We start from the raw sequence: 11,642 nt of genomic DNA, 5'->3' as shown, positions 1-11,642 counted from the left end.
ATTGGCTAAGGATGGACATCTTTGGTGGTGGCGCCATGTACTTCACTTTCAAAAGCTATTTTGCCAATACCGTCTGCTATAACTTGTTGTAAACATATATTTCAACGTTTATGGGTGAAACATTTCTAGTAGCAACAATTTATTATTTTAAAATGTTTAAACTCACCATGGTAAGTAATGGAATTTCACCATTCAAAAAATTTTGGCTATACGTTTAATCAGAAGTGAGATGAGACTAGAAGTACTGAGCTAACCAAATTCTTCACTTGGCGAAAGTGAATATTCTTGATAACACACCAACGGTTGGCCCTCTGGTAGCGGTTTCTGAATTTTCCCTCCAAAACGTGAGACGCTCGTGGCGGTAGACGGCCGAACTAGATTCAAGCCCCCGCGTCCGTGTTCCGCGGCTTTAGGTTGAGGGGAAGGGGGTAGGAAATGTTTTTGGAACTTGACCAATTTTTTCTCTGTAGTGTAGGCGCGATGGAAGCGGTATAAAATCCTCAAATTTGTTCACTAGTGCCAGGATTTATTACCAATGCTAGAGCCCTTCACTTCTAGTCTCATCTCACTTCTGATACTATGTATCTATCTATACAATTTTTATTTTGCCTTCACTAGTCCTTTAATTGTATCGGTCCACACTCTCACGAAGCTTTTAAAATAAGTTGTACTAGGACACTCGTTAAGCCATCCGGAACGCTGGCTGGGTGTGTTCGATGTATCGTTAAGGCAGTGGAACACGCTTTTTACTACATTTACTCATAATGTGATAGACTGATTTACAGATAATTTCGAAGGCTGCCCATTTAGTACAGGCTAAACGTATAGGGTTTAGAGATAGGAACATTTAGGAACTGAAAATCAGTCCAGTGGTAACCGTCCCGCAAAATAGCAGCCAAGTATTAAATATCCCAGAATATTTTCTTTATCTTTGATAAATATTTTTCACTGCTAATTAAATCATGGATCCAAAGTAAGTTATTTTATTTTGCATTCATTCAACTCTGATCTATTCTGTTGTAATGTTTTGCAAGATTTCTTTAGTTTAGTTCAGTCCTAGTTTTCGTTAATTTTTTTCTAAATTAAGGTTTAACAGAATGAGTTGAACCTATGACTAAATAATTAGTTAGTTATCAGTGTGTTAGCCTCACGTTGTGAAATGGTACTGCGTGGCACTTGCAATCAAGCTTCCCGGAGAGTAATGTATCTTCTTAAGTTACCATTAAATTTGTGTGCAGCTCTTTTTGCAAAGGAAGGTAGTGGCTGGGGAATTTGTCAGATGTTCTGGAGTGAACTTGCAAACCGACCTCATTTCAATTGATAACATCATTAAGTTTATAAGATAGTTCCAAAAGTCTGACGCTACCCATAATTCGTAATTCAAGAGACTTACTGAGGGCTAGTTCGAGAACCACGCGAGAATTGTCTACACTCGGTTAATTTTGCAGTCCATCTTCCTATTTAGTCTGCATTACTAAGCCTTTTACAGCGCCTCACTAGGCGTCGCTTTACGAGAATCTATGACAATGTCATGTCTGGAAATTGTGGAAAAAAATATAAAACAGTCAGAAATTAACTCGAAAACTTTCAAACAAACCTGATTCTTAATTCTAATTCGTTTATTACAAAGAGGGAAACCAACACACAGGGGCGTGGTCGCCATTGGGGAGGGGGCAGTGCGAGCTGGTTAGCCTCCCTCGTGTACTGAACTCTGGCTACATCTGGCGTTGCTTCTTGGCGAGAGGGATGATACCCCAATGGCGGCCTCGCCCTGTGTGTTGGTTTCTCTGTTTGAAATAATCAAATTTGTCTATACCTCTATATATTCTTTTAGCAGATCACAACAATGCCCACGCACCTCGTCATCCCACAAGATTTCAATAACGTTTATGGCTTTCACCGGAATGTGTTTGATAATTTTCATGTACGTCTACAACATTCAAGACGACTACAAAGTGAAATCCCATTTTGCAGACATTTACCATTGGATTAAACCAAAATTTAGTCGTCAAGGATTTCTAGTTGACACATCAGGTTGTCAAATGCCTGAAATAGACCCGTTTCATCCATCGATCAAGAGATTTTACCATCAAGTACCGGAAACGTACAATTGCCGTGGTAAACCATCATTCATCAGGGTTTTAAACAGCACCTTGTACTTTAATCAAAATATATTCAAATCTTTCTACAAATACCTTAATTCAAGTAAAGTTACTTGCAAGTACAAGGCTATACGTCGAAACCCTGGTATTCGTACCAGTCCAAGTGACAATAAAATTTTGTACAGCCCCAAGTGGTACAAGATAATATGGGGAAAAAGTTTGGATGAAGACGCCATATTGGTGACTTGTGACTGTGGTAATAAGAGCCAAATACTTGAGGAGTATCTACCACTTGTCAGGATTAAAGAAGAGGTTGAGGATCGCTGTGCCATGATGGATAGCATAAAGAAACTGAATGTGATATTTATTGGCATTGATTCAATATCGAAACTGAACTATCAACGTCACTTCCAAAAAACTAGACAGATGCTGCGTAACCTTAACTTTATAGAATTTCATGGCTACTTGAAAGTGGGGGATAACACCTTCCCAAACATATTTCCCTTGTTAACCGGCCAGAAACCCATATTTTTATCAGTCAAATCAGGGAAATTCTACGATGATTCTGACTTTGTCTTCAAACGTTACGCTAAACTCGGTTACCGAACATTATTGGTAGAGGATGCCCCTAATATGGCCACGTTCAATTACCATAAAAATGGTTTTAAGACGCCAATTACGGATTATTATACACGACCCTTTACGCTAGCCGTTGAACGTTCTAAATGGTTCAAAAACAGCAAGGGATTCTGTTTTGGAAATAAAATGGAAAACAGAGTTTTCTACGACTACTTCTTGAACTTCGTGGACACTATGAGTTACCGTCCATTTTTCGCGTTTGTTTACATGGCGAGGCTAACTCACGATGCGGTTAACAACGCGGGGTACGCGGACCTACCTGTTTACGACTTATTGAACTCTTTGACAAAACGAAATGCCTTTAACAACAGTATAGTCGCGTTCTTCAGCGACCATGGTATAAGATTTGGTTCAATTCGAAGCACTTACGTTGGAAAATTGGAAGAAAACTGGCCCATAATGCACTTGTCGTTCCCGGAATGGTTTCTAACAAAGTACCCAAAGTTTGCTGCAAACTTAAACACCAATACGCGTAGACTAACAACGCCATACGATATTCACGCGACATTAGTTCATCATTTAAATCTAATTAATCCTGCAGTTAAACTAAATGAACGTGAAGGTGGCATTAGTTTGTTTAACGAAGTTAGAGAAAATAGGACATGCGAAGAAGCCGGCATAGCGAGTCACTGGTGTACTTGTCAAATGTTCGAACGAGTTTCCGTTAATACCTCGATGGTACGTCAAGTTGCGTTTGAGTTGGTACGATTAGTTAACGATATGGTTAAAGTTAACCCTAACTGCGCTGAATTAAGATTAAAAGAGGTATACGAGGCCCGTGTTGCTAAAATTAATAATCCTAGATTGTTGGTTAGTTTTACTGACCGTGAAGTACTGATTAGGATAGCGGTGTCTCCATCTGATGCCCATTTGGAAAGTACTTTAAGAAAGGTTAAAGGTCAATGGGTTATTTTAGGCGATGTGAGTAGGATTAATCGGTACGGTAGTCAAGGTGACTGTATGGATGACGCTGTGTTAAAGAGGTATTGTTATTGTAAAAGAAGTGTTCTTGGTTGAGTCTGAAAATAAAGGCACTGAACGAATTTTTAAATTATCTTTGAAGTCTGTAAGAAATAGTGTTTTATATTCCCAAAAGTCCAAAATTACACTTTGTGGGTCCCTTTTCCAACGAACGAAGGTTTTCTTTTATCTGAAAATATCATGATGTAACGTTTTAGGTTAAAGTTTACCAATTTTTTTTTTAAATGGTGTCCAGAAGTGAAAAACGTCCGTACCTTTCAACAGCTGAAACCTAACTCCTAACCTATGTTTTTTTTGGTTTTAAATAGCAGCTAGAAAAGTAACCAAAGCATCCTGAAAATGATAACGCTGTACACTTTAAGCTTTAATCTTAGAAACAACTCTGGTAATATTTTAATAATCATTTAATATATTCAGTTTTTCTTTGGTTCATTAACGTTTCCATAATTTAACAACATAATCCTTCTGTAAAATTTAAAGGAAAGGTACACTTTCACGCAACATAACATTATGCCTTAAAAGAACCGCCTTTTTTTTTCAAAAAAAAAAAAAAAAATTAACGAAAAATATTAAAAAATTATATGATATATCGCTTATAAGTAATTATCACTTAATTGGTCTTAAAAACGTTGAATACTCTCTTGCCATTCGTTTAGCGGTGTCTGCTAGCCAGAACCCTCACCTAATTGGTTCAACCAATCCTATAGGAGTTAGGGCTTCTGAACAGCAGACACAGCTAAACAATGACGTGAAAGCAGTCCTAGTTTTAAGACTAATTAAATGCTAATTATTATTTAATAAGAGGTAATATATTTAAAACAAAATTAGTGCTTTCCCTTTTATATTTAGAAAAAGGCCGTTCTTTTAAGGTATAATATGTAGAACCGGGATCTTTTCCTTTTAAAATGGCATGTACTTAATTTACAAGCAAGCGACTTCAAAAACCTTGACAATGTTATTCTACCTGAACATTAATTCTTAAACTAAATTAATGAATTGTATATAAACTTTCTTCTAAGAAAAAACCCAACTAAAACTAGTATAATATAAATAATATAAAACCAGTTTTTTTGGTTAATATTTTATAATTTTTTTCTCTCTCTCCATACTGCATCATATCTAGAGTTCTTAAAATTTCTGAGAAATTTGATTTCATCCTTATATTTTTGTCTGTGATGTAGTTCATTCGTTTTTTATCACTAGAGTTACAGACACGCTTAACTTCCGGCGATGATTTTGTTTATAAGGGATTGTAAGAGAGGACTTTATTATCTTTTCAACGCAGTTATCCGTTTGGTCTAGTTGGGCCCCTTACAATTTTTCTCCGTGAAAAAAATGTATTCCTTTACGAGGAAGATTTTACTTCTAACTGTTTTAAGTTGCCTTTCGAATCTGATAAACGCTGGTGAGTTATATTACTGCCATCATTTTCAGTTCTTTTTTATTTCTTTATTTTTGTAAGTTGCCTTGAAGATTTTTAAAGACGTAGGAAATAAATATCTTAGAATGTTTATTTTTAATTTATATGCTGGTGAAGAAAGTACTAGCGAAAAAATGTATAGATATGTAGATGCTAGTCTATTCATAACATTGGAATGAAATTTGTCTAGAGTATTTGAAAAGGGCATGGAAACACGGTTCTAATCATTGTTTTTTTAAAAAAATTTACAAGAGTGTTAGAAATATTCTAAGATCAGTTTTTCACTGTGTATGCCCTAACAAAAGTTAAATGAAAAAAATTTAAAACTTATTCAAAACCAGGCCTAGCATGTAAAATATTCTTTTCACGCTCTATCTTGCAAAATGCTAACATTAATTATAAACAGAGTGTCCAATCACTTTTTATTTTTAATAATGGGCGTCACAGAATTTTAACATTTTGACAAAGTAATCTTCATTTAGGCATTTTAATTATTAATGGATGTAAAATTTGTAATTGTGATATGAGGTGGAAAATCAGGGAAGAGTTGCTAATTGAAGAAATAATATTTTTACCTTAAAAATTGAAGAAAATAAATTTCGCCAAGTTATTTCAATTTCGTCAATTAAGTGGTATTTTGTATTAAGAGTATGAAGGATTGAAACAAGTTTATTTTATGCGGTTTCGAATCTTAAAACCAGGACTGGATGTAGGGTACAGCTAGGGCTTCAAACATATATTTAATTGGTGATCCGTATTCAAGGGTTTCATAAGTAAATTTGTCAAGTTTAGCATAGGTTAAGATAGGCTCTAAAAGAGTAAGGACTGGATGTAGGGTACAGCTAGGGTTTCAAACATATATTTAATTGGTGATCCGTATTCAAGGGTTTCATAAGTAAATTTATTTGGTTTAGCCTAGGTTAAGATAGGCTCTAAAAGAGTCAGCCAAAACTTTTGCTTGGATTTTGAAACCTTTTTTCAAAGTTGCCGATATTAGACCTAAAATCTGAATCAAATATGCTTTGCAAATGATCGAACTTTCAGCTAACCCAAGAAAGGAATGCAGAGAGTCTCGTGTTACTTTTCCCAACCCTTAGCAGAATCGCAAATCCGTTTCTGAACCCTTTTTTCCTTTTATCGTCTTTGACATTAGATTTACTCACCAACCACTATCTCTGTACTTAAATTTTCCCACCTGCAAATAAAATAACTCTTTAGATGACATTGAACGTTTGAATGTAAATGATGATCGCTCCTTTACAGACGATGGTTCGGACATCGATGCCTGCAATTACCCTGATATCGACTATCTTAGTGACCGCATCGTCGATTACATGGCCACTCTAGTTCCCGGCGATATGGAAATACCAGACGACAACAAAGGCACTATGGCATCGAGAAACACTTTGGTCAAAGGACTCGACTCTTTCTATCGTACTGGACCAAGTACTTACGAGTGTACTGAAACTGGACTTCGAATTCGTGTCCCCTTGAAGTTTTCCAAACCCTTGGACTCTGATTTTGACGTCTCGCCAAACTGGAGACTGAAGACTTGGATTCCGATGAATGGGGTCATCAACACTTTAGAAGCCGATGCTGTCTTGGACGTGGTTTTCGTAGGACCACCCGCAGTTCATTTGAGTGAATTAAATGTTAACAACGCCAGAGAAATCGAGCTGGGTATCAGAGGAAATAATTTTTTCGCCAGAGCCGTGAGAAAATTGATTAGCTTGATTACAAACGAGTTTAAGGGTAGAATTAAAAGATTTTTGGAGAAAAATTTTAAGGAGATTTTGGAGGAAAGGATGGTAAAAGTTCCATTGACCAACTTAGGATTTAATTAATCTTGTTGAATTAATTCATGTTGTAATAGTGATTGAGTAAAATGTGATTTAAAAGATACTGTTTTTGAATACTAATTGCATGATTTTCAAAAATTTGAAGCTGACGTGACAATCAATATGTTCTGTGACCCTTACAACTAGGCTTATTCCAAGAAGAGATAATTGAATGCATGAAGTATATAATTATTCCAATTACGAAGTGTCGTTAGCCTAAAATACTCTCCTTAAGTATAAGCCACTTCGTTGTAAAAAGGGGTAGACAAGCAATACATACAATGGGGTTGACCAATAGCCATCTCTCTGCGCATTCTCTAAACCCAAAGTGCGTAGAGCGCAGGCGCCGAAAAGCGAGATGGAAGTCAAGGTTTTACCCCCGTTCCTTTCCTTCTTAGTTTCATCGTGCTTACTGGTCGAAGGCTATTGACCGTTCCTATTAATTCCATAAATGACGCAACCACTACAGGGGCGGGGCCACTAATTTAGGTTATTCCTCTCGCGCTAAGAAGCACCGCAAGAGGCAGTGCGAATTGGCTAGGCTCCCCTGTCTGTAGTGAACTTGGGTTGCAACTGATGTTGCCTCAGGGAAATAAGCCACTTCCGTTGGTTTCCTGCAAGTATATAATTGAATGGTCTATTTGCTATGAGCACTCTTCCTTCATAAAAAGGGTAGGTGATGTCCCTGTAAACATAAAACATCAGCTACTGTAATCTTCGGTAATCTCTAACCCTATCCGTAAGCCCGTAACTTCACTCATGTTCTGTTCTAGTTTAAAAGAGATGGTGCAACAGTCTATTTAAACAATGTCAATGCTACACGCTTTAGAGAGAGTTATGACTGTATGTGCATTTTGCACCCTCTATGTTAGTAAATACAAATTCAATTATCTTTCAACAGTTCTAAGCTAGTAATTATGGAGAACCAAAGTAAGCAACAACTTTTTATTGATTAAAAAAATTTGCTCAAGAAATTATACCATATTGACCTATAATTAAAGGTAGCGAAATCAGAAGAAAGTGCTCTCCACCTATTTGCCCAAAAATGGATACACACAATAATTAGAAGAAAGAAACCTTACTTGAGCTACAGAGACTACAATTAAACGCTCGAGAGAAGCCCGAGAAAGGTTTTCTTTTAAAGGGATACGTAACAGTTCAGCAAACACATTTTGTTGAAAGACATAAGTTTACCTGATGAATACAGGGTGTTTGTGAAAAGTCCATCAATAATGAAAGGGCGTATTTATTGGGCCATTTTGAGTCGAAAATGTTCTATGACATTTTGCCGTCCGAGCCACGGTTTTCGAGTTATGATTTGAATATTTTAGGGATGACCCCTTCATTAAATTAGCGCTGTCTTTCAATTTCTTAATTAAATTTAAGGGGTCATCCGTAAATTACTCCAATCATAACTTGAAAACAGTGGCTCGGACGGAAAAATGTCATAGAACATTTTCGACTCAAAGTGGCCCAATAAATACGCCCTTTCATTATTGATGGACATTTCACAAACACCCTGTATAATAACCATGATAAGTTGAATTAATTGTACTGAATTAAAATAGGATTTTTCTTAAATTAACAATCAAGACTATAGAGTCAAAACTCCAGGTGCTTACAGGTGAGATGACTTTTAAGACGTTGTCTGATAGGTAGGTTTACTTTTTACAGTTTTATGTTCTGAGATTTTGTTGAAGTGTATGTCAGATCTACTTTCCCAGGTTTTGCAAATATTAAAATAGAAATTTTGAGTGATTTTAGCTTTTTTTGCAGCTGGTCTTTTAGTTTTTAAGGTCAAAGGCCAATGGAGCTGCGATTGTCAACGGAGATGTCGGCTGATGCTAACTTAAGTAGTTTTTTGCCGGAACGACTATACTGGCGGATTTCTGGAAGCCAGCAGTAAAGATCTATGTGTGATCATAAGGGTCTCATTGGATAATCTTTGCGCATGGGTAAGGTGGCATTTAGACTAGAGGCGAGATTCTCTCTACTTGGAGAAAAGTGACGTCAAATATGACAATTCTTGGGTGCCCCCTTGTGAGGGAGAGGGAAATTGGTTTTTTCTCTCTTTGCGCATGAACGAAATTTCAAACTCACCACTGAGGATTCCCCACGTGACCAAGATACTTCCGACTCAATTTAGAGCCAGCTAACATCCGCGAGTGTATCGCCTATTTGGTGGCCAGCCTTTTGGCCTAGTTGAGAATGTATAATACGTTAGTACTTATATATATCCATGATTGGGTATCTTCTGATTTTCACTCGTTTAATATCTTCTTCGAGATACAACGAACGTAAATTTCTGGTCACGGCACAGTATCCCTTTGATATGGATTCACTTAGGATTCCCGCTAATAATTATAGGTTTTTGAGCAAGACGGGGTAAAGGGGAGCTATGAAATGGCATTGATTTTAGATACATCATTCCGAAGTTGTCGGGAAATCCTTAACAACGGTTATTAGCTCAAGACAATGGATTCAGCTATACACGGACCGGTGAATTCTGAATTCTCGGTGCAACTTTAACTTTATGGAACAGGGTGTGGTTGCCAAACTAAGTTTCCCTTTTGATACGCTAGAGTTGACATTCAAATTAAGCCTAATTTAATTATATGGCTGCTAATTATACCACTGGTTACTTGAAGAAATAGTTATGAAACTAAAAGTTTTATTTATTCGAAACTATAGCTAAGCTACCCGGAGTTGCCCCTTTGTTATTATGGACTAAAAACCATGAGCATTTCTTATTTCGTATGCAGTAAACACTAAATAATTGTTACAATGCAAGTTAAGTGCCTATTAGGGTCTTCGGTAAGGATGCAATTTATCACATTTCATGACCGTGATTAGTCAGGGAATTAATGAGGTTTACTTTGGGATGGTAGGTTCAAATCACCTTCGGAGGACACGGGGCAAAGGTGTCGTATTACTTGTGACAACCAAAACGCTCGGCCAAGAAGTGATATCTAGTTTACTAGGGAGAAGGTATAAATTCGCCACATTTCTAGCTTTATCTCCAGTCCAAACGTAGGTCCGGAGTTAATCCCCGCCTCTAACAACCAGCATCTATTTGGTTCTTGAAAACTCACGTCAGCCCGACGGGAATGACGAAAATTACGTATTTTCCGACTGAGGAGAGGCGAAATAGACGGGCCTCCTTTTACGTCCCCTTTGTATTTTGAAAGGGGACTGAGGCTATGGCGCGCGAATACTTCGGCATCTTATACCTTCTCCCTAGTAAACTAGGTATCCCTTCTTGGCGTGGCCTCACGAATTCACGATGCAATCTATACCCAAACCCTTTCAAAATGTCTGTATGATGTAGTTTTTTAGTAACTTATTTTTTAAAATTTTCAATGCTAATAAAGTGATGTTACGGTCCTGTAATAGGGCGATGTTTTCCGGAATAATGGTTAGGAGTTCGCAGACCCAACTTTGAGTAAAACCACTTCAAAACTACTTCTATAAAACCTTTCGCTGGTGCTAATTAAATGTAGTTTGGTCAAATTTGGTAACGAATTGTGGCTGCATGTGCACAAAGAACAAAAAATAAACTACACTTTCTCAGATATACAGGGTGTTTCTGATAAATTAAAGAATGTGTTCTTTGAGTCAGATTGAGTGAAAAGTGTCATAGAACATGGGGTCTAAAACATTTAGTATCGGAAGTACGGCCCCAAAAATATTGGCCCCTAAAACAAGAAAGTTGGTGCACATGAGGAGTAATATATATCACAGTACCCATCTTGTTTAGAGAATTTCAATAGTCTTCGATCTAAGAACAATACGTGTAATGACACTTTGGACGAGTTTTTTAAAGGTAAACCCCACTAGGTAGACCTTTTTAGGATGTAATAATAATACTGCCAGAAGTTTATGACTTCTTATCCTGGGAAGTATTGGACTCTAACCATATCCGGAACCATCTCTGTTAGCCAACTTCTTATTAGGTCCGATCACGGCGCCACCTACGGCATTTCCCTCATTTTGAATTGGCAGGGTGATTTAAGCGCCAGCAGCGGGCAAGTAACGAAACTTTAAGGTGTGTCCTGTGGTTTGAGGTAACGAATCAGAAACGGTGACAAGAACAGCTGTTTTAATAGACTGCTAGAAATTCCGGTCAAACTAGTGTCGGGTCCTAGGCCCACGGATTGTAATGGATTTTCATAGAGTTCTAGCCAGACGGCTTTTTAACGATTGGCGCTGAAGAAGTTTTGAACACGCCCCACAGTTTGAGTGCCACAGTCTCTCGGCGTGGGATTTTTTTCAGTAGATTAGATAGTTTTCCTAGTGGGGAGGAAACTTTCGACCCTCTTTTACGATTGCCATAGGAAATTTTGACTAGCAGGGATGGATACTATATAAAGCTTTAGTGTCCAATACTTCCCAGGATAAGAAGTCATTAACTTCTGATACTGCCCAATGGTACAAAAAATCAACTAAAGCCCGAGAAAATATTTTAATTTTAAAACAAGTTGGGAAAACCAAAATATTACCTCTCCGAGTCGGGGAAAAGACTAGTATAAGACTCAATATCGAAATACTAGAGCAACATTTTCTCGCTTTGTTTTGTCTAACGAGGCTTAAGCCATTGAATAGTTTTCTTTACATTGTCAAAATATATAATCATCCGCTAATCCTAGGTTCCATATCATTATT

General features: G+C 37.2%; 2 protein-coding genes across 3 annotated transcripts; both read left to right on the top strand.

The window, feature by feature from the left end:
* Window positions 1-1,775: 1,775 nt before the first annotated feature.
* Window positions 1,776-3,758, top strand: LOC149679549 (uncharacterized). Its single transcript, XM_089835686.1, has one exon. It carries the CDS (start codon window positions 1,890-1,892, stop codon window positions 3,756-3,758), a length of 1,869 nt encoding a protein of 622 aa, XP_089691812.1. The 5' UTR covers window positions 1,776-1,889.
* A 1,201-nt stretch (window positions 3,759-4,959) lies between these two features.
* LOC149679548 (uncharacterized) lies at window positions 4,960-7,038 on the top strand. Of its 2 annotated transcripts, none has more exons than XM_089835736.1 (2): window positions 4,960-5,127; window positions 6,361-7,038. In XM_089835736.1, the coding sequence occupies exons 1-2, from the start codon at window positions 5,058-5,060 to the stop codon at window positions 6,984-6,986; spliced, it is 696 nt and encodes a 231-aa protein (XP_089691862.1). In that variant the 5' UTR covers window positions 4,960-5,057; the 3' UTR covers window positions 6,987-7,038. The 2 variants fall into 2 exon arrangements, with proteins under 2 accessions (XP_089691862.1, XP_089691863.1); XM_089835737.1 differs by having other exon boundaries at window positions 4,977-5,127; window positions 6,406-7,038.
* Window positions 7,039-11,642: the final 4,604 nt, after the last annotated feature.

The sequence above is a fragment of the Phalangium opilio genome, unplaced genomic scaffold (assembly GCF_054372755.1).
Source record: "Phalangium opilio isolate 3A_F unplaced genomic scaffold, DU_Popi_V2 ptg000041l_1, whole genome shotgun sequence".
Taxonomy (NCBI): Eukaryota; Metazoa; Arthropoda; class Arachnida; order Opiliones; family Phalangiidae; genus Phalangium; species Phalangium opilio.
This window is presented reverse-complemented; position numbering and strand designations above follow the sequence as displayed.